This window comes from Tenebrio molitor, chromosome 5, assembly GCF_963966145.1.
Source record: "Tenebrio molitor chromosome 5, icTenMoli1.1, whole genome shotgun sequence".
In the NCBI taxonomy this organism is placed as follows: domain Eukaryota; kingdom Metazoa; phylum Arthropoda; class Insecta; order Coleoptera; family Tenebrionidae; genus Tenebrio; species Tenebrio molitor.
This window is the reverse complement of record NC_091050.1, coordinates 2,657,405-2,681,710: the sequence shown is the minus strand read 5'-3', so window position 1 is coordinate 2,681,710 and position 24,306 is coordinate 2,657,405. Positions and strand designations below refer to the sequence as shown.

Genomic DNA, 24,306 nt, shown 5'->3' with positions numbered 1-24,306 from the left:
AAGAAATTAAGTAGAATGAATATGTAGTGTCAATGTTGCAGGTAAAAAAAAGAAATTGACAAACATTTTTATTTTATTTCCAAAACTGGATAAAAACTGCACTTATAATTCTTACATTTTTTGTAAGATAAGAACAACGAACATTTAATTTTTGCCGAAAATATAATAAATGACTATTCTACAACAGGACAAAGACAACAAAGATTTTATCTAACACATACTAAACATCATCATAAGAATGTAACAAATCACCTCAGTTGACTAAAATTAAATTTTAAAGCACATTCCTGGAATGTTCTCATTGACAATTGGCTATATGGCGGTATAGATGCATTATTGTTCTGTCTTCTTGTTATATCCATAACTATTGATAGCTAAAAAATGTTTAATTTTAAAATGTTTCTCCAAAGCAAATAAAACTAATAAAACATAAAGTAAAAAAAATGTATACGTAAGTTAGTACAGTGAAAAGAAACAGCATGAAAAATATTTCTGATGAAAGCGAGCGCAATTTTTACGCTTACACTTTCCTGATATTACGTACTGGTAGGTCGCCTTCCTTTACTCAGAACTGTCATATAATCTGAATAACAACAATGAAGTTGAAAAATATTTTCTCATGATATTTCTCCTGTACTGTACGCCGCTCACATGCGAGAAAATTACCTTCGTATTCTTTATCACACTTTAGCAATAGTTCTAACCACTGCACTCCGTTGATCCGTGGTAAGTTGAGAGTTCCACCATAACATTCGGGCAAGCACTTGGGACTCATATGTTCTTGTAGAGATTTACGGTCACTTCCGTGGAATATTATTCTATTTCTTAATTTTTCTCGCAAGAATGGCTTGAATAGGTTAAATACAATCTTGAAAATGTAAGGTTGATTGACAATATGGATATTTTTTATTCTGAGTGGGACACTATCCTGCAAATTATGCTTCAATTCGTTGTACCCTATTTTAGAAAAAACTACTGACTTGTAACCAATCGACAATTCTTTTGGCAAACATTGGCGTAAACTTTGTCGTCTGTGCTAAAGACAATCCATCCATATCAAATACAACAACGGCTCCGCATACTTGTGTTTCCGGTTCTAACATGGCAAGTTCCAAAAATAAAACAGCGCCTTTGAAGACTTCGTCGAGAGTTACTTCGCTCGTTTTCCATTTCTCTAATTAATCAAGTAGATTAGTAAAAATAATTATTTCAACGGTGACATTTACTTCCTAACTCGAGGATCAAAATTCTTCTTCCTAGTTGGTCTCTATTGGGCTGGACGATCAGTATATTTTGTTGAAAGATGTTTTTTTCGTTGCTAGGTACTAAACCGTTGTATATATCACCATGTTTTACTTTAAACCTATAATATCTTTTGATCTGAAACAGAAAGTATATAATTAAACATTAAAAGAAGAATTATAATAGCAATAGTACATTAAACAAAAGCAAATGACAATAAACAATAAAACGGAAATATAAATAACTTAAGTTGATACAAATTGTCACAACGGAAACAATTTCATTTTGACATTGGTATAGTTTCCATAAAAATTTAATTTTAATACAATGCAGTGAAAAGAACGAAATTTGCTAAACAAAAAATTCAACGATGTGTGAAAGAATTAGAAAATTTAACCTAATTTTTCCCCTAAATTAAAATGTACGTTTAGAATTTAGTGGTTTTTTTCAGTCTCTGTGTAAATACTGGTAATAACTCCAGAATGGATGTAAGACATAAGTAATGCATATTATAAAATAATAGACAACATAAAAACCATAGTAAAAATAAAAACATCATAAATAAAGTGCTAGTCAACAATCAGGTTTTATTAACTTAATATTCCCGCGTGTGAGTTTTAGACATCAAGGTTACGATCTTGATACAATAATAACGCGTAATAAGAAATGTACTTGTGTAATGTAGGTAATGTAAAGTCAACAATGACTAACTTTTAAGTTTTAATTTAATTTAATTATTAATTTGAGAATAATATATTTTGTAATAAGTGCGAAAAAGTACCAATTTCTCACGAGTGTGAAGAAGTAGAAATCACATGAGCCTCAGAAATAGGCCTTTTCGCACGTGTTACACACTATATTTTTTCTAAGATCATGGAATCATGGAAATGATAAAAAAATATGGTGGATTAAGTTTAGATCAACATAACCAACAAAAATGACAGTTTAGGTTAATTGGTCACTTGACCGTCCGAGACGCGCATGCGTAGAACTGTATAAGGTGAACTGTATAGTGGAAAATTTTAGCCAACGGCCATTTCTACGCGTGAGTTATCAATTTTGTTGTCATGTTAATCATTGATTTGTTTATAAAAACTTACCAATTCCAACGCACTTTCGGGATAAAATTTACACGGTCGCAGAAATCTAATAAGCCAGTGTTCATTGTCCAAAGGCACTAACAAATCACTTTCTTCTAAAAATGAAAGTCATAATTAAAAATGTGTATGCGTGACGGTAATCGCACCTTTTAGGAGATCTCTTAATGTTGCAACTGCGTCTCTTGTAACATCTGGTGTTTCCCTGAGTTCTTTTCTTGCAATTTCTTTCGCCTCCGGTTTTAACTCCTCAAGTTCTAAATGCAAATTGTAGTCTCCAATTTGAACGGTAGGGAGTTCAGTCATTTCTGACAACATGGTAGGTGCAACTAGAACATACAAACACGCACCGATATATTTATACGTATAGTCGCCAAACAGTATTTACATAGTTGCTTTGATACTTGATGATGGTTGTTACAGAATGATTTAAGAACATAATATTGAAGTAACTTAACCACATTAATTCGATAATGTAGGTAAACAATTATTATGTATTTATATTAACACATTAGTGTCAAGTAAAGCAGGTTTAACATATCTATAATTAGACCTTTATGAAAATTTTCTCACATGCTGACGTATATTTGCCAATCGATCAAGATAATTTATTATAAAGCTAAATTAACCAGTCATAATACATAAAAATGATTGTTTTCATGAGAAAAATCTAGGGCCACTTTTTGAAGAAAATTTCCTAATCTATGCAGGATGTTATGAAAGTCCAGGTAATAAATTTAATCACCAATAGAACTCGTTAAAATAAACATTTTTTACATATTGATCTTTTTTTAATAGAATTTTTTTTTAACCCCTAATTTGACATTTCGCTCATATCCCATGAGCGTTCTTTCTTCAAAAAACTGTAAAGTTTTTACAGCACAAAAACAATTTCACTCACTCTTTCGTTTCAATTGATGATTCCTACAGCACAAAAACATTTTCACTCACTCTTTCGTTTCAGTTGTTGATTCCAATCATCAATTGTAACGAAAGAAGGCTCGCTGTTCTAATACCGTGAAACCATTTAAATTTATAATTAGAGGAGGCTATGACTTTAAAATTATATTGGCAACACCGCTGACACCTTGATTTGAATTGTCAAAATGACGCTTTAAAATTCAACACAAAATATGAAACGTCGAGGTAACAGTTGTATCCAAGCCAGGTGATTGATACAACAACAACAATAACAGTTTTTACTGTTTTCATTCGAGTATTTTAATCGAGTATATTTTTTTTTCGTGCTTCGTTATCAATGGATGTGTAAACACATGGACATGAGCGGGTATGAATTATACCAGTTATTTATATCAAAAAAGATTTTGACATTTTAGCCGTATGTCGACAGATGTCTGGAATGCACGGAAGTATTTTGGGTTGCATATACCTGTATCAATTTAAATTTGTAAACTTTTGCCGAAACTCGGTCAAGCAGGCAACAGCACTGTATGTCCATTCTCTGTCCTTGAAAACACCATTACGAAAGTAAGATGAATCTTTTATGTTCTGAAGTAAAAACCATTTTTGCGATAAAATTTGATTCATAGTTGAGTTAGCAAAGTCACGAAAAATCTGACACTGTCAAAGTCATAGCCGCCCCTTATCTAAGTAATTATTGATCGCACCGTATAATTTTAACTCTGTTTTGAAAAATTTGAGAAAACAAAAGGTAAATAAAAAAAAATATCTATTTCAACGAGTCCTATTGGTGGTTAAATTTATTGCGTGGACTTCCATAACACCCGGTATACATAAAATTATCATTTTTATCATTTTACGATGTAATTATATACATAATTACAAAATGACCATTCCTATTACATTATAGTTATGATTCAAGTTGACTTGGAATTTCAACTAAACATGATTTGACTCAAGGTTAGCGGAAGGAACACGTCAGTCACTCTTGAATATCATTTAAAATTGTGCATTTGTGATGATTTCTGTTTTGTATAAATAGTTTTTGATTTGCACAGAGAAATTACATTATAACAGCACCACAACAGACTTTTCATTTTTTTATTAACTATAGGCACCTGGGTCTTTTTGTGACATTCAAAAAGTATTGTAAGAATTGTTGGCTGCCCGGTTTTCCGAAGGAAAATGTTTTATAAGGGTGATAAATCATGCAAGAAACATGGTCACTTTGGCTCCTTCATATGAAAATGTACTAAATGTAGCCCATGTACGACACGAACTCTTGCAAATGACGATGCTGTCATTAATGCTAGTGAAGAAGAACCAACGGATTCCGTAGGAAATGTATTACGAATATTGAATATTTCAAAATTTGGTTGGCGCCAAATTTCAAATGCCACGCGGAACACGACCCGCGCATTCGAATAGCCAGCGCCAGTGTTTTGTGTTGGACAATGATAGATGTTTAATTTTGTTCTTATTGCATGTGTTAGATTTTGCTACAAGCAAGCGGCGCTAAAACTCTAAGATTAATCCGTTTAAATTTCTGCATTTGGATTTTACAAGAAGAACGTCTTCTAACTACGAGTAGACCTTGTGTCCGAGGATTGGCTCTCTCTCACTGTTCATTTCTAGATAGTTTACCATGTTCACCTGCAGTAAAAGTAGTCACAGTTGTGTTAGTTGCTGCAGTTGATTAAATTATCTTTAGTTATACTTTTTATTGACAACAAAACGATTTTAGAGGTTTTCTAAAATCCTGTGTTAGGTGTTGAACCAATACAAAATATAATTCACTGAAATATTATGAAACTTAATAATGGCACAAATGACAAGGGAACTGACCATTGACATCTTGATTTGGTTTGTCGAAGTGGCGCTTCAAATTTCAATACAGAATATGAAACTGCGATTTAACAGTTGCATCAAACACCTGACTTGGATACAACTGTTAACTCGCCGTTTCATACTTTGTATTGAATTTTAAAGCCTCATTTTGACAATTCAAATGAAGGTGTCAGCTGTGTTGCCAATATAATTTTAAAGTTTTAATTGATTAATTATAAATTTAAATGATCTCACGGTAGGACGGTTGGCTTAAAAAAAAACTGGAACTGTCAGAAAAAGTTCTGTCAGATTTTATTAAATTTTTATAGTTTGAAACGGCCTTTTAGAATTTAGGTTAAAAAACTGCACTTAATTGTCAAAAATGTCAGTTATGCAAATACAGTGTCTACAAATACTGTCAAACAGACACAAATTGGCATAAATTGACAAATTAAATTTCCAATTCACATTAGGTCAAATTTCATTTCCTGTTTTTTTAAGTCAACTGTATAAATTAAATAACCCACAACTAGCATCGCACAAGAGATGTTTTGCGATTTTTTTTCAGAAAGCCGGTTGAAAACGATTATGGAGTCTCGATACAATTGTATTTTTGCCTCAGATTATTGTAAAAAATCTGGCACTATAGTTTGTCCAGCGAGAGAGTGGTTGCGGACCTATTAATTTTTTTTTTACTATACCCCTCGGCGACCACCCATCCAAACTCTGACCGTGTCCAGCAATGCTTAACCCCACCCATCGATTAACGATATTGCTGTCATAGTGGCTAGACCACCGTATTATTATAAAAGGGGTCACGGCCTCGAGGTCAGATTTATTTATTCATACGGATTTATATCAAGTTCTAGATTATTATTTATTTTCCTGTAATTAGGACCACGCCCGAGTTGTTTAACATCACTGATCGAACGAATGAATGGTCATAGTGCTTTCATAGTAGTTTGACATGAATGTTCGTAAAAAACATGACTTTTGTGAAAAACTGTTTTCTAAATAATAACGACCGTAATGACTTTTTTGTACTCATAGCCTCAAAATCGGTATTTTCCAGTTGTCCTCGGAGTGCGGAAACAACGATTTCCCGCACGCGGTATTTTTTACTTTGCCGCAGAAACTAGGGGGAATTGCATTGTAAGGTTGGTGTTTAATGACGTAGGCAGACGGAAACGTCAATTCACTTTAAACAAAGTGGACGCTTCGTCACATTTGCAACTGTAAAATTAATTATCAACACAATAAATAAGTAGATAATTTTATTATAAAACATACAAGAATACAATACACAAAGGTAAGAATAATAACAGGGCCTTGAAAATGTTAAATTAATTACTTTTTTTATTTTATTTGTAAATATTTTTGAGTTATTCGTTACAAAAAATATTGTACCTAACTTTTACAGCAACAAATTTCCCGCGTTCGCACTAACGCAGGATTCCCTGCGGTCATGCCGCAAACAAAGTGCTCCCGCGGGAAATTTCACTTCCCGCATACGTTAGGTAAATAACTATTATTACATATACATATGTACTTATACAAAGTCGTGATAAAGTAATTCACAAAATGCAAAATAACATGTATAATGTGTACGTGCATACCTAATGCAAGGATGTGTGAAAAAATGTCTCTTAAATTTATACTACGATTTTCGAGTTTTTGATGACAAGAAACATATTATCATAATCCTTTATGACTTATGAGTAACTGTTCCAGTGACGTAAAAAGTGCACATGGTTCCATGAAAAAAATGTTTGATGACATCACACATACGTACTATCGCGGCCAAAATACTTTGGTCGTCAATGTGACATAAATGACATTCAATTGTAAAGCAAACTTTAGGATGTTTAACCTTATTTTTTACTACTGTCAAAATTATTTTAATCTATCAGTGTCATACGAGTGGGGTAAATCCCAGCTGCGGTGACAAGGTTCAAAAGCAAAAGATCAACATGGTCGCGGTTTAGACAACCTTCAGAAGCAAGTAAGACGATTCTATATTTATCAAAAACTGAAGGTGCCATATTTTTGACAAGAATAATTTGAAATTGTCATGTATATTGACATTAATACTTTTACATTTGAAGTGTCAAAAAGTGACGACCAAAGTATTTTGGCCGCGATAGTACTTATGGCAAGATCAACTCTGAGGCACATATTTTATATGCATATAAACAACTGTCATTATTTATTACTTATTAGCATAGTATTATTGAATTATTACTTTGATCAGTAAGTACACAGCATAAAATGTCAAGGTATTATTTTAATCCCTGAAAAATATTAAAAGAATCACAGAAAATTCACATCTGAACAGTTCTACTTCGTAACAAAAATTAAATTTTAAATATTAGTATCAGCTCTTTAATAATTACAAAAGTATCAAATATAGAAAATGTAGTTGAATGCGACAAAAAAAGAAAACAGTTTAAAATTATTCTTGTACAAGTAATTAACTTACTTGACATAAATTACAAAAGGTGGTTCTATAACGACACAAATAAATTCACGATAACATCACCTGTTACAAATTTGCTTTCTAATATGGTAGTTTTCCATTGGTTAACAGAAAACCAAAAATCACTAGTTGAAGCTCAAAAAACCGAACGAGAACAAAACTGGAAATGCAACAACCCTAACAATTTTAAACGTACCCTTCAACTTGAATTGGAAACCAAAATAGTCATTTCAAAAGCTATATTATTAACATTAATCCGCCATTACATCTTTTTTTTAAGTATTATGTAATGGGTAAATAAATGGTACAAAGTTCAATAATGCCTGTTACGTGTGATCTTAAACTTCTTAGAATATCCTTGAACAAAACAAAAAAATACATGTTAAATACTTATGAGTATGTACATACAATATAGTTTCATCAAAGATTTTTAATTTAACGCTTAGTAATGCCGACAAAATAATGCAAATGTATTTTTGAACATCACGCATTCATTCACTTAACTTTAATTTTGTAAAGAAAATAATACTTTTTTCTTTGTGTTTTAACGTAAGGTCAATCAAAATAATAATTGGAAAATACAACACTCATTTTACGTCAAAGCTGAGTAGACAATTTACGATGCGTCGTAAGTTTCCTTTATTGTCTGGTCCATGATCTTTGGTCACTTGAAATTGTGTTTCTACATAACTACACTTACTGTAAGACCCATTAAATTCAATGTAAAAATAAATAAAATCCATTGGTTATCGAACAAAAGATTTTAACGTATATGTCTGTCAACAAATTAATGAATCAATGTTATGCAGTAATTATCAGTAGAATTTTATGTAAGTATTTAGAATTAGTTGATTGGATTGATAAACACGTGTTTACGATTTTTAAGCATTAACAAAAACGTAACGTAACGATTCAACTAATTACTAATTATTATTTTTTTTTATCTAAATGAACGCATGTTAATACCTACTGTTTTGTCGGAATCGTATTGTAATATGCGCATTCCTACGAGGGCGGAAAGTTAACCTTTTTATGTTTACTTCCCTCTCTTGGTCAGTAATAGGGCACTTCCCGCCCTGTTAAGTTTTTTCCAGTTGCGTACACGAATTGTCGAATTCGGTTACGCCTTGGTAAGCTATATTAGCTCTCGACAGTAATGAAATACTTCCCACCTTGGTATGTAATCTACTATTATTCTGGTAAAGGTTTTTGTATACAATACACTTGTTGGTATTCAGTGAAAACGTTCTTTGTCACACCTTTATTACTATTATTACAATTACGTATTACTATTTTATAAAACTGGCTTAAAAAATAAAATCTTTTCTTAAACGTGACTAACTGAAGTTCCACCTTTAACTGTCAATTAGCAACGCAACACGCTTAAAAACAACCATTATAACAAAATTAACAGAATTGTTAATTAGAGTTAAATGTAGTAAATTTCCTAACACTGCAATTACATTTACGGAAATTTTTAGAAAGCTGCTGCGTAGAATAATGGTCAAGTTCATGTACATGCAGGTTTGGTCAATGGTGATGTTATGTAATAACGAAATTATTCACATTCATTGACGATCACAACACTAAAAACTTTTATTCAGAAAAAGAATTAAATTCTATTAGGATTCATGAATTAAAGAAATACACATTTGTAAATGGCACAAAAAGTAACAGGTTTTAAATGAGCTCTAGTTTACAAGTTTACCTGAAGGTATTTTCAGTATGTTTTTAGAGATAACTTATATTAAAAAAATGCCTTTAGTTAGTATGTCAATATGACCAAAAAAATTACTTCCGCTAGTCATACATTTATCATAAGAAATATAAATTTTCTCTGTTTAAGGCAGTCATACAAAATTAAAATAAATACAATATCACAATATTTATGATGGTAATATGCTAAATACTGTTGATGGTTATTTTACAGTAGTAAGAAGTGCCAAAACTGCATTAGAGAAAAAGTTGTAATTTTTTGTCACTTACCATAAAGTTTAGCAAATAATGGTACAAAAAAATTATATTCTAACGCATTTTACTAGTATATCACCAAGCAGAGCATGTATGTTCACAAAACAATGTAAATACTATTTAATAATGACTTACATTTAGGCATCTTGATCTTGTTCACTTCTTTTGCCACCTACTGAACGCACACTAGCAACTTTCTACGCAGAGTGGTGTCTTGTGAACCATCTCTATGCTGTTGTATGCTGCGGTTCCTACTTTGGTACAGGTGAAAAAAAGGGCAGCGACATGCGCATAAATTATTGTCTTTCCTTTTATTGCATTTGAAAAAGAAGGACCCGAGAGAATGAAGTATGTTCACATTCTTGCGTCAAACTATTTAATAATCGTGGTGCATGACATTGTGCAAGTTACAATGGAAAGATGAAGGCCAGATGTACCGTCCATCGCAAACAATAACGTTTCTATTGCGAATTGGTAATACCACGAACGGTTTCTAGGTTGTATGTGGCAAACGCGTTGAAACTGATAAATAAATAATACGATAAAATTCGGGTTACCTACTAAATCTGAATTTATGCAGGCACGTTGATCTAGTGGTTTTTGAACTGGCAGTCAACTGTAAACCGGTTCTAATATTTCCTTCATTACAACTTCTTTTATCTCAAAATTAATATGAAATTTATTCTTACAGAATATTAAATTACGATTTGTTTTTATTGTTGATTGAAAAAATGTTTGCAAGTAGGTACAGTTCGTTGCAAAAAAACGGGAAACGAAAATTTTTCTAATGTAAATGGTTTTGTCCAATTGTCAATTAATTGTCTACTTGATAATACTTATCAAATAATTTTTAAAAATGTCATTGAATTTTGACGTTAATTCTAACCTATCTCTCGTAAGAAGGTTTCACACTATGGAAAAATTATAAAAATGTGTCAGGTTTATTCTGACAGTTCCCGTTTTCTTTGCAACCAACTGTATCATTATTCGAATTTTTAATCATAAATCATAAATCATACTGTTAAGACACAATAAAAATGTTAAAAATGGGTATAATTAAGTTAATAAATAACAAGCTGTCAATGTCAATTTCACTGTGATACAAAATTATTAATAATATGACAATTTGATGGTTTTAGATAAAACCAGCGCCAAAAATTAATGTTTTTGAGTAATATTAGTCATTTCACATTACCCAGATTTAATTTTTTTTATGGATACGTTAATTTCTGTTAGATAGCAACAAAATAAAAAATTGGTTGCCCTGTTTAATATGAGAGATTTGAAATACCTAATGACAATAATGAAATAATCAACTATATTTGAATATAAAAGAGTACAACTTAGGGTTCATTTTGTGAAAAAAATTGTATATTCACGATAGTTATATCTTATTAATGTATTTTTAGTCAACATACTGCAATAAAAATTATGTTACATCCTAGAATTTGTCAAATAAAAGAAAGTTTTGGGGAAAACCAACCTTAATGATTTATTCCCATAAGATCAATGCTAAATTATGTAATTTAAACAAAGTCCAAATTTTTTTATAGGCGCTTGAAAAATACTAGAGACAATAATAATAATCAATTAATAGAAATATGTATCCATGAAGTGTTTTTAGCTTAAGATATCGTATTTGTTTTTCACTAATAACATATTTCTCCGAAGATAAGTTTTTACCTATAATACCAAGATTATGACAACTGTTATGGCAACGTTTTATTGTCTATACACACTATGCTTACCTACAAAACAAGAATTCTATTTTGGAAAAAGTCAAATATGATATGAAATACGATCAGTGTGACAACATCGGTCAATATTTTTTATCTTAAAGATAGACAAACAATTTTATTGGCAATTAAATTCTTGTTCATAGTTCCTGGTTTTTTACTTATCAATAGGTACTTACGCAACTGCAATATTTTTGCCGCCTCAAGCAAAAATCTACTTTGTTATGTAAACATGTACATGTATATTGTTAATAAAATAAAAACTTTTCAAAATACAGCAATTTAACGTGGCTGTTATGGTTTCCTTTTATTGGTTGTCGATGAGGAAAAAAGACATATACCAGGTGTTATGGAAGTTCACGTAAAAAAATTAACCACCAATAGGGTTCGCCGTGAGCTGGAGGGACATAAAGACGATAGCGAAGAAAAGAGAAGAATGGAAAGATACAGTAACCAAAATCTGCAAAGGACAGAGGGATAGACGGTGCAGCCACTCAACCAGACTTAGGGCCCGATTTCAAGTCATGGTCGCAAATAGGTGATGCAGCGCAAACGTGTAGCTATCTTTGTCCTACACATTAATTACCAATATGCGTCATCTTTCTCTCTTGCGACGTTACCATGACAACAAGTGCGACCGTCGCAAGTCAACTTGAAATCAGGCCCTTAGAGGCCGAGTTTACACATCCATTGATAACGAAGCGCAAAAAAAATTACTCGATTAAAATACTCAAAAACAGTAAAAACTGTTACAGTATGTATTAGAACAGCGATCGTCCTTACTTCAAAAAAACTGTAAAGTTTTTATCACACAAAAACATTTTCACTCACTCTTTCGATGATGGATTATCGCATGAGCGAAGTGTCAAATTAGGGTGAAAAATTAGAAAAATGATTCATATTATGCCCTATTTTGTCACATCATAGTTCATCATGCTTGAATGGGTCAAAGGAGGGATTTTCACAAGATTATTTGCGCTAGTCGACTGGCGCCAATTTGTTTGCATGTGGAGATATGTCAGTTCAACTGGCGCCACTTAAAATCCACTAATCATTGCGCCAGTAAAATAAGAATCCTGTGTTCTTTTTGTCGCTAATGTGCTCTCTTTGGCTAAACCCGGCTATGGTTGAGAAAGTGTGATAGAAAAGCGTGGCTGGTGTTAATTAATTAGTTAATTTCGCGATGTGGAAAGTCAAGTGATGAAAACAAGAGTTGATCGAAATGTGAATGGTAATTTTCCGTTGAGGTGTTCGGGAATGATGAGAAATTAATGTTGGTTGGGCTAGTTAGGGGATCGAAATTTAGCTTCAGCTTCTTTTTTCCTATTTTCTGGAGCTTTAAACACAACATTTCTTGTAGCATTTCAACGCATGATCCTTAAAAAACAGAATGAAACAGTTTTCAGGATCGTGGTTTTCTATCATGTTTATTTTTATTGCAAGAATTGCAGTTATTATTCGCTATACGCTGATATTTTGTTTTTAGACCCAAGGTATGAATTGAAATATGTAGATATATATTTTTAAAACTATCAAACTTGAAACTTGATGTTTGTGTATTGAAAAGGTGATAAACTAGAAACTAGGTTTGCCCTTAAATTTTGAAAGAAATGATGCAATTAAACGATTAACGATTTTTTGAATAGTATTTTTATGTATTATAAAATTAAGCATCAATTTTAATTAAGTAAGAACGAGTTGTTACAGCATATTTGGCAATAATTTTTGACGACATTATTTTTGTAAGATTTTTATAAGAAAAATAATCGGATTTTTATTAAGTGAGATCAAAATTTTTAAATACCAGGAAAGATATGGACAAGTGAGTGATTAAGATGATTCATTTTAAATTATAAACGAGTCATGATGACCAACATTGTGGTCAGACTAAAATATTTTTTGGATAAAAACTATGTTCTTGAGAGTTTAAAAAGTAATTAAAAATGTATAGACTATGTTTAACTGTAAATAAAACGTTTACAACTATATTTATAAATTGGTGAAAATAACTTACTCAGAAAGCACCTGTTATTAATATGATATTATAGGTAATCATTCAAATAGAATAGAAATGTGTATCTGTTATCATTAAATACAAACTTTTAAATAAAATGCGTAGAAGTATAAACGAGTAGTTATAAACTAGTAACTACCTATCCATAATTTCCATTTATAATAATGTCCAAAGTTCATTATAAATAATAAGACTTTTAATCCTAATAAAACAATCTACCGTGTGATCATTTAAATTTATAATTAAAGTAGGCGGTTTTATTCCCTACGATTGCCGATCCTACCAACTGATTTAATTGATTCACTGTGTAAATTAGAGGTTATGTAAACATTTTGGGTTCTTATCGTTTTAATTTAAAAGAAATGAAGCACTAGAAAATAATAATAAAATCATAGAAAATGTTGAAAGTATTCTCTTGCCTTGGATCCAGCTGTTAACTCGCCGTTTCATATTAAATTTTGAAGCGTCACTTTGACAATTAAAATCAAGTTGTCAACGGTGTTGCCAATCTAATTTAAAAGTCATAGCCTACTTCAATTATAAATTTCATTGATCTCATGGTAGTATTCTAGAAATTTACATCTGAGTCATCTGACTAGTCGGTATATTTGAGGCAAATGATTCCACTAATGGAAATACAAGACTTTTTTTAACATATTCACCAATTAACGGACCCTGAAATAAGGCTAACGTCATTAACAATAAAAAAAAAATCGAATAATAACTTTTCAGTCTCGGTTATCTATTTGCGTCAGTAAACTTGTTTTGTTCATTTTTTTTAATTTTCATAAGCTGATGGTTAGTTTTGTTTCACTGATAATTATGACGTATTTAAACCTGGAAATATGATACGAATAAAAATGCTTTATACTGAGCAAATTATTATGTCTATGTCGAGGTTTCATTTCATTCATATTTGACTATGTGAATAAAAAAAAAAACGTTTATAACTTTTATGCCCGTTCCATAATTCTGCACGTCTTTGCGTCATTTACACATTGGAATACATATTTAAATAGAACACCCTGAATATTACAACATAGACATAAAGATAATAATGTTACTTTTTTTTTAAACATGAAGTTCAAAAACCCTTACATTCATAGATAAAAAGTTAGCCAATAAAGAAAATGTAAACACTTAAAAAAAAGAATAGACGTTAAATGTACGGATCTCATAGAATTTAACTGGTGATAGATAATTGTGATGTAGAAGCGGGTATCCAGCGAGAGATTGGGAGATTTTAAATTGTAGCCCAACACTACAAAATGCAGTAGAAATATTACTATTTGAAGGATATATGTATTTCAAATTTTACGTGCGCCAGGTACTACTTTCTCTACGTAGAATTTAGTGATTTTTATGTCAACCACTCTCTCGCTAGACAAACCACATGTCTCAGAAATAAGTACATTAATTTTAACCAGTGGTAGATCTTGTCAAGAACAACAAAATTGTTATATTCCATGTTTTCGAAATAAACTAGGCAAAAATGAATAGGGAATTCCACAATTTTTCTTGGAAAGCAAAATAATTGCCCCAATCCTCCCATGTATTCTTAAACACAAGATAAATTTAAAATGTTACAAGTACTTGAAACATTACATTTAATGTGTATATTAATATATTTTTAACACATTTCATTACAAATTTTAAACGGTATTTATAAAAAATTCAAAAAAGGAAAAATTCCCTATTCATTTTTGCCTAGTTTATAATTTTCATTTCAGTACCTATTTTATCCTCCCATAAATTAACGAGCAGTCTATCCTCTAGTTATTTAACCGCATGACAGTGACCGTGAAATAATCGTTTTTTCCTACTTTGGTATGAGTCTTTGCAAAACTAAAGGTAGTGTCGCAAAGGGACTTTTTGTGAAACTGTTTTTGTTTTTTTTTATACGTATTACGTTCGTATTGCTCTAATGGCACGCTGGCCGGCGTCCGGCATCTCTAGCGAGGTCCTCTTAACAATTAAAACATTTGAAATTTGACGTAAATTAATGCGACCAAAGTAGAAAAAATAGTATATTACACTCGTTTTATAAGACGCACTCGTGTCACAATCAAGCGTCTTATAAAACGCGCTAATAATATACTATTGCATCAGCGCAAAACATTGTGTTTTTAGAATAAAGTTTTTTCGCTCCGCGGCCGAGGTAAAGACAAGAGGATTACATTTTTAGTTAGTTTTATCCGACTACAAGAGGCAGGTGTTTACGTGTTGATTCTGTGCTAAAATTTTGTGAAAATGGTGCGTTTATTTTCGAATAGTGAATACATAGATGTTGTGTTGGCGTATGGTGAAGCGTGCGGGAGTGCTCCTCGAGCTCAGATAATTTCCGTGCGACTTCTTCTTGTGACGGTACATGATGGACTTGGTATATTCGATAACAGTTGATACAATAATTGAAGTTTTGAGAGAACTGGTGAGTGGAAGAATCATTTCGTTGGCGCCTTCATTATTGTATTGACAATAACGCTGGTCACTTTGAAGGCTTCGTGTAATGATTAGTGATTAGCTGATTACAGATTACTTAGTGATTACTGATTACTCTGATTACTTCATGAGAATTTTTACGGATTAATACACTACTTTGTGTATTAATCTTTAAAGTTAGCTTGACGTTTCGTTTTGACAAGTTGTGACATTTATCAAAATCCTTTCACACAGGAGAAAATTCTCAAATTCTGACAGTGCCGAACAAAAAAATAATAATCGGTGACCATTTTAAACATTTAATTTTTTTTTTGTTATCTTTATCTGTTATTTGAAACGTGACAACTGCAGTGAATTGGGTTTCCTAGGTGTTGACCCTTAAAATTTAAAATTTGTAACACTTTTCGCGCGAACACCGTTATAAGAATAAATCATTTAACTCATTTTGTTTTGAAATGAACTAATAACTATATTTATACTTTATTTTGTGTCGGCTATAATAAGTAACTACGTTATGCTGTTCAATTACTACATAAAATACGAGAATTTTAATTTTTATAAGTATTGAAATAAATCATACATAAGGAGTCAATAAAAAATGTTATAAATAAAAAATTACATACTGACGTCATACATTATTCAAAGAAAGAAAATTGTATGTTTAACCATTAAAACAACTAAATACGAAGTAATTGCTGTTAACAGTTATACCAATAAAGTGCATATTTTTGTTTTTATGCAAAGCGTTAAAAATTATAATTATAAAATATACTCAAACACACTTAATGGTTTAGTAATAGAAGATTTCAACAACTTTTTTTGTTAAACAATAATTACCACTACGACTACAGTATTATCTGTACGAGTTTTCAAGAAGGTAGATATAGGCAGCCAGTAATATTGAATTGTAAAATGTTCTGCAAACACAGAAGGTGATTTAACATTATTTAAATCATTACTGAACATTATTATTGTTACATATTCTAAAAAGGATATTTCAACAACATTTGACTGAATGATGTTACCCGTACCAATTTTTTGAAATTTCTTGTTCATCTTGTTTGAAAGGAATGGTTTTACCTCTCCCACAGCAAATATCTACATAATGAACGCATGCATTCAATGTGCTGCAAACGAGTTCCAGTCACAGACGGAAATGAGTGTCTGATAGATAAGTGATAACACAGGAAACACGGTTTTGTTTAAAGTTTGCAATTAGATAATATTTGTTGCGATGCTGATATGTGGTCCCAACGAAACATAAAAAAATTTATGAGAACTCAGTTTTTCAGGGTAAAATAATTTGGATTAAATTGATTAAAAATGCACTGACCATGTTGCCCCTACGATTACTTAGGGGTACTTTCGTTTCAATTGATGATTATCCCATGAGCGAAGTGTCAAATTAGGGGTTAGAAAAATGTTAAAAAAACCTGCATATCCACTAACATTCTCTAATTTGATTTATCCAGCAATATTCAATTTTTTTTCTTCACGTACCTATATTATTTCTCTTCTGATTTGCACCCTAGAGTAGTTGGCGCAAAATTTATACATTCCCTGTGGCTCGTAATTTTTTTAAAATGTAAAACTATAAAGCAATTAATGAATTAAAAAATGTTTTCTTGGACTCTATTAGATAATGTAAAACTAATCTACGTACTGAATTTTCATTCAAACGGGTTGTACTCGTAATTAAACTATAGATCTAACGCAAATTAAAACCTAACCTTTAAAAGAATTTGGATTTTCTTCACTTTGGTGTTTTCACCAGAACTAACAGTATGAAACAACATTTGGAACAGTATAACCTTGAATGTGAAATTAAGACATGTAAATGTGGTGAGATACTTTCCATTGAATTGATTGAATTGATAATGGTGCAATCAGTCCACTTTGATTTTTTTCGTAATGATTATTAATTACGAAATTAATACTTTACAAAATATGACATAAACTTTGTTTTGCACCATTAAACATAGAACAAAAATCATTGACTAGAAATGTGTTTTGAGAAATCACGTAAAAATTTGTTTTACACAATTTACACATTTTTTTTAATTTTAGAGATGACAAGAATAGTGCTCGTACCGTGATATAACTAGAACCATTGTTACTAATTGTGTCATTGTCCATGAACCTTGTCCCCACTTTTTTCAACATCTATTGCTTGAAATAATATATCTCAATATCTCAATGTTATACGGAAGTACATTTTGCGAAATACTGTAATTGTAAGTTTTTATTTTTGTTTATGTAAATTACAACATCATGTCACAATAATATCTAACTAACAAACTACGAACATAAAAACGATATTATAAAACAATAAAAAAAAATTGAACTCACTATTTTGAATAATTATACAGAGTTGTACAAGCACTCACTTCAGAGCAAAACTACTAAAGTATATTTACACAATTTTATTATATACGTAATTGAATTTAAATGACACTGTAAAACAAATTACGTCACATTGATTTTTTGTCGTTTTGCAGATATATGATAATAACAATTAGGTACATGAAAATAATCATTTCGTAGAAAAATCTCCAAGATCAAGCACACTTACGTTAAAAAATAATTACATATATGTCTATGAACGGATAAAATAAAACCTATGGGGTGTTCATTTAAATTTATCCTCAAAGTAGGCGTTGAAGAGTTGATTGTGATCGCACTATTTTGTTTTTATAAATATTAGATTTAAATTTATTAGCAGCAGAATATATCAGATTTTAATTTAATTCCAAATCTATCGATTATGTAACACTCTAATGCACCAAATAATTTTGCTGTAGTAACAAATAAAAATAAATATCAAACAAAATACATAGCAGAAAAACACTATGGGGTTTTGCTTTTTGTTCAATAGTGTTTACAAACATTTTTAATAATAATCTAGCGTGCTTTATTTTCAGTGAGAGATAAATGTTATCAAACACTTCACATTACAAGTTTAATTTAGTTTCCGTTGTAATAAAAGAGTTATTCTCCAATCAGTTATCACAGTAAAATAATTTTGTTTACGCCTACCTAATAGTTTGGGGGCACCGCATAATCTTCAATAAATTATTATTATCATAATATTCATTAACCAAAAAATAATTTCTGTTTCATCCGTCATTGATACCTTCATCATCTGTTGTGAGATAAAAATAACAACAAACATTTTATTGCGCTGTATCAGTTTTATTGTCGCCGCCTACAACAATTATACATCGGCAATTCATTTGCAATTATCTAGTAGTTAATTACATTAACACCTCAGTTCAATTAAAAAAAAATCAATCAACTTATGAGTTTAAAAGAAATTACATAAATTATTAGAGATTGGTAGGTAGATGTGAACCATTACATTATATCAACGCAATGAAAAATGAATGATTGATTTTTTTTCTTATTAGATTTTTAAATACGCATGCTACTACACAAAAATTCTAAATAGAAAGTAGTACATGATACACAAACGATAAAACAATGGCCAAATGGCGTAACAATAATGCATTTTATACTGATCGTATAATCAATGCAGATTAAATACACTTTAGCCTGCACTCTGCAGACTGCGTCATTTATATCTAAATTAATTATACAGATTGCTCAAGACCATGACCCATCACTATTGTGCACTTTTCTATTGTCTTAAGATCATTATTACTTGACAAGGTACGATATAATTTCTACTTTTACCGTTGCGCAATCCACAAGAAGCTGAACTATTATTTTCTAGGTAAATGCTGTGAAGCGTTAATTTCACCTCAATCTACGATTACATAAAACGTAGCATGCATAAAGCGTTCTTCAAAAATTAAGAACCTGTTTATCAAAACAACAAGTAAAAAAACAGAAAAATTAGATTCCTTGGCTTTGAATTGTTACATCATATTGGATTATTCATTTTAACAAGAGAACTACATGTGTGGAGAAAACTATTCTGTCCGTTTCTTGTCCTCACACGAGTTATAAAATCCTAGCGTCAAATATACTGGGTGCCCGAAAATTCGCGGAACCACTCAGTGGAACAATGTCACAATTCTTGTTAGAAAATTATGAGAAAAATAATAAATAAATTCTATACCTTTTAGATTTGAAGATATGAGGGGTCAAAAGGTGTAGCTTTGATCTCATTTATTTTAAATAAATTAAATGCTTTTGACTATTTGTTTTTTTCTAGCCAGTAGTATAATAATTCTGAATGATTGCGATCAGGTTTGGAATTATTTACTTCATTATTTACTGCATTTCTATTCCAAAGAAGTGGTTTTGTGTCGGTTTTACCTCAGATAACATATGGCAACCTGGCCTTGATGTTCTTTCTTATTTTCATCGGTATAAAAAAATAAAATATTTGCATTTATTGCATTTATATTGGTATAAATTGAATGTTTTTAAATGTTGCCACATAACAAATAGGTGCATATCTTCTACAAAAACGAAGATAGATTTTTTAAACATTTTTACCTGATATTTTATAACATACTGTTAAGCGGTTCCACGAATTTTGGGATACTCTGTGTATAAACAACGAGAAGAATGACACATCATCCCGCCTATTGATGTTTAAAAAATAATTAGGTCATGGTATGGCATATTTATAGTGTTTTTAACTATAATACAATGTCATTGAAAATAAGCAAATATGATGATACAGTGTTATGATTGATAGAGAGGTTGTATACAACTCTTTAATTCACCTTGACATAACTCTGAATTTCAAAATATGTATATTAATCATATTTTGCAAGCAGCAGCACGTGGACCGAAAACCGAAATTATAAATAATTGGTTGGTTAAAAGACACACAAAATCCGGGATGCATTATAAATGTATTTAACATCATTATTCTAATCATTTTAATGAGAGACAATATAATTTTAGTGAAGGTTTGCCTTTCTCTGTTGCAAACACTCAATACTTCAAATTTCACTCTTCATTAAAACGCAGCTAAACCCATATAAAACAGGATTTATTGAAATTAAATTACTGTAGGTAGCTTTGAACAAATTTATATTGTTGTTGTGTTATCTATGCTTTATTATTGTGTTTAAAAAATAATATTTAATTAGCTTTATGTGTAATTCTGTTTTTACTTGAAAATATAAGAGCCATTTCATTCGATATAATGGCCATAATTACGTCTACTTTGTGAATAGTTTTTTTTTCACAACTGATCTGTATAAAACAAAATAGATTAGATATATCTAGGTTTAGATAAATTAAAATACATAAAAAAACATAAATTTTCCACAAATACCTAGTTAGGTATGCGTGGTACAGGTGTATTAAGGAATTAAATCATACTGGATATGTACTTCCTAGCAACGTTTAATATTTGTGAAACAACTATGCTATTAAATAACCAATTATTCTTTAAGTAAATTAATATGCAAAAAATTGTAAAAATAAAATAAACCAAACTCACGAACTTGTTTTGAATTATTAAGTTAAATTTTCTAGTTTCATGACAACGCAAATATTTAGTGCATTGAAATTATCTAAAAGGTGTTACTAACAAAATTATTTAAATAAACTTACTGTCTTCCGTTACAGGAACATAAACAATTCTTACTTCACACGGATTAATATCTTCCTCTATGATTTTCGTGTGCTTTCCCATTTTATCCACGGACGCGAACAACTTTACGTTCTGCGATCGAGACACCGACAATAACTAGCTAAACGATAACTTTCGATTTTTGTGAATTATTCATCCAGCAGTGTGCGCTAAAGGTGCGCTTGCAGAACACTCATCTACTTAACTTGAAATTAAGTAAATTCCCACGAGCGTTCGCTTTATGTACAAGTTGCAAACTGAACAAATGGAAAATATTTGTGAAATGGATGCAGCCGTTAAAACCGGTTTCATTGTAAAATGTCGTCGTTGTAAATTTTCCGAAAAATAAAGCGATTACAAATATTGAGACCTTTATCGAAAATCGATTAGTAAACAATTTGTTTAATAGGATGTGTATGTGCTATTGGCCGTATACACTGAGATACCATTAGCATGTGTATTAATCATCTGGCGATAATGTACACATGATCCATGATCTACGTCTCTTCCATTTTATGCAAATAATTTTTTAGAATACATACTTTTGTATTACTAATACTTAGTCACTGATTATTATTACGTGGAGGAAGGTCACTTGTTGATCTGCTTTATTAAACCAGAACCTTTATGTTTGTTGTTTACATCGAGATAAAACGCCTCATATTAATACATCGAATCACTATTACTATTTTTGATATATTTAGAAAAAACTTTCATCATATAGATGTGATAAAGAGATATAGTTCTGACTAATTGATAAAAAAAATTCCATTATACATTTGTCAACAAAAACTTTCTCTAATGTAACATACGATAGTGTTCACCCATTTTTGATTTATCGTTTCTATGTGAAATTAGATGAGTAAAACAAAAAAAAAATTACATGTGCTTTATCTGTTCAGCATGTGATAGATGATCTTTATTTGCAGTCAAAAGGGGAAAAATGTGTGTTTTATTTAATATTCAACAGCTCTTTTTTTCAAATAAAAATGTAGGAAACTGGTTGCCAAGGATAATTTAAAAAATTAATATGATTTTTGATCTTTGAAAAAAACCTGTATTTTATTCTACGTTAAATTTTAAGTGACTAGTATACATTATAAATACCGTTCACGTTGTTTTGGCATAATGGGAGGCCATGATTTATTTTTATAGCGTTGGACACACTGTTTGATTTCCGTCACTAAAGTAGACCATTCAAAATGAACATAACATGTTGCTGAATTTCTGGCCATGTCTGAGTATTCTTCTATTGCAAACTAGTCAATGCACTAGACATTGACGCTATTTATAACCTCAAACTTAGAAAAACATAACCTAATTCAACAGGCAGCTTTACTACCAAATTAAAAGCAAAATTTCCATGGCCTTCCATTATGCCAAAAAAACGTGAATGCATTTTATACTCCACCATAACTTGATAAAAATTTTAAGTGGCAAACAGTAGTTGTCAACAAATTGACGTCATGAGAGTTGAGAATACCTATTTCTTAAAAGTTTTTATAACGTTAAAAAATTTGACAGGGCAATACCATTACTCACTGACGTAAAATCCATCAGATACAATAAGTAATTGGCAAAAAATATGTGTTTATTTGCACGATGTGGAAACAAATCAGCGGTCAAGGTGCTTTGACAGGAAATACCTGGAAATTATTCTACGTATGGGTGAGTTCAAGTAACTATTAGCCTGTTGTCATCGTCCAAAGTTTTTTGTGGTTGGGTTTACCAATTAGACTTTGGGTAAATTCGGATTACATGGGGTCAAATGATATGTCAAAAAACCGAAAGAAACTGAAAAGATCAACCGAAAAATTACATTACAACATTTTATATAGAAGCGAGCAATAAATTTTAGTCGTCAATGTCATTCTTTGACGCAATGGAAAATGCTCCATTGCAAAACGGTCGTAAATATCATAACCTATCATGTTGTATGACATTAATTGTCGATTTATTTCAAATTTTTTTGATACTTTGTTGACAGGCAGGGATTTTTTTTTTCCTACCTGATGACCCCTTTTGTCCCTAATGCCAATCTAACCAAATTTTAAAATGACATTCAGGACCAAAATGTATTGCTCGCGACTATGCATGTCAAGAGCTGCGAGTTTAATCATACATTTATTTTGATATTTTTTAAGAATACGAATTGATTAATTTCACCTTTTCAAAATATTTGTCCTTAATTTAATTTATGAAAAACTGGAATGTATTATCCCCAAAAACCACACACTTTTTTGTGTTTTTGAAATATACAGTATTTCAGTATTTTACTCCCCCATTAATTAACGAGCTGTCTATTTTCTATTTATTTGATCCAATGACAGTGACCGTGAAATAATAGTTTTTGTAAAATCAGCGCAAAACATTGTGTTTTTAGAATAAAGTTTTTTCGCTCTACGGCCGAGTTTACGTGTTGATTCTGTGATTTAAGCTAAAATTTTGAGAAAATGGCCCATTTATTTTCGAATAGTGAATACATGTAGATGTTGTCTAGTATATGGTGAACCGTGCAGGAGTGCACCCTCGAACTGGTGGAAAATGCTCCCACAACGGTTCGCAATAATAGGTATGCTGGAAAGAGTGAAAGAATCATTTCGTCGGCGCCTTCATTATTGTATTGACAATAACGCCGGTCACTTTAAACACTTCGTGTAATGATTATTTGTGATTACTCTGATTTCTTCATGAGAATTTTTACGAATCAATACACTAATTTTAGGAGACATTTTGTCATTGTCATAGATATGGGTGATTCATTAGGGTCAGTTTAAAATATTTATTATTAAAATTGTTTTCATTTAATATTTAACATGATTCTCTTTTTTCTCTTACACCCTTATCATTATAGGTCACACTAATGGGCGCCGCACTTAGCCGCTGTGCATAAGTTAGCAAAAAACAAGTGAAAGTTCTCTTGTATTTGTTTTTTGTTCTTCGCTTATCGGCATCGGCGAAACAAGTAATCCTCACAGGCAGGTAACGAAATTTGTGCCAAATCTTTCAATAATTTTAATTGGATT

General features: G+C 30.9%; 1 protein-coding gene across 5 annotated transcripts; it reads right to left on the bottom strand.

Moving 5' to 3' along the window:
* Positions 1 to 55: 55 nt before the first annotated feature.
* LOC138130452 (alpha-tocopherol transfer protein-like) lies at positions 56 to 21,529 on the bottom strand. 5 transcript variants are annotated; one of them, XM_069046922.1, is made up of 7 exons: positions 21,262 to 21,529; positions 2,489 to 2,668; positions 2,343 to 2,437; positions 1,227 to 1,380; positions 981 to 1,174; positions 667 to 928; positions 56 to 374 (listed from the first exon to the last, which is right to left on the bottom strand). In XM_069046922.1, the coding sequence occupies exons 1-7, from the start codon at positions 21,341 to 21,343 to the stop codon at positions 334 to 336; spliced, it is 1,008 nt and encodes a 335-aa protein (XP_068903023.1). In that variant the 5' UTR covers positions 21,344 to 21,529; the 3' UTR covers positions 56 to 333. The 5 variants fall into 5 exon arrangements, with proteins under 5 accessions (XP_068903023.1, XP_068903027.1, XP_068903025.1 ...); XM_069046926.1 differs by lacking the exon at positions 21,262 to 21,529 and adding an exon at positions 13,285 to 13,303; XM_069046924.1 differs by lacking the exon at positions 21,262 to 21,529 and adding an exon at positions 9,670 to 9,899.
* Between the last annotated feature and the right edge of the window lie 2,777 nt (positions 21,530 to 24,306).

What these genes read in the sequence shown, in the direction of transcription:
- LOC138130452 (XM_069046922.1), bottom strand. Translation starts at nt 21,343, where the DNA reads ATGGGAAAGCACACGAAAATCATAGAGGAAGATATTAATCCGTGTGAA. An exon ending in TGTTCCTGTAACGGAAGACA is followed by an intron (nt 2,669 to 21,261) that starts GTAAGTTTATTT and finishes TGTATGTTCTAG; the next exon opens with TTGCACCTACCATGTTGTCA. An exon ending in CCGAAAGTGCGTTGGAATTG is followed by an intron (nt 1,381 to 2,342) that starts GTAAGTTTTTAT and finishes TTTCTGTTTCAG; the next exon opens with ATCAAAAGATATTATAGGTT.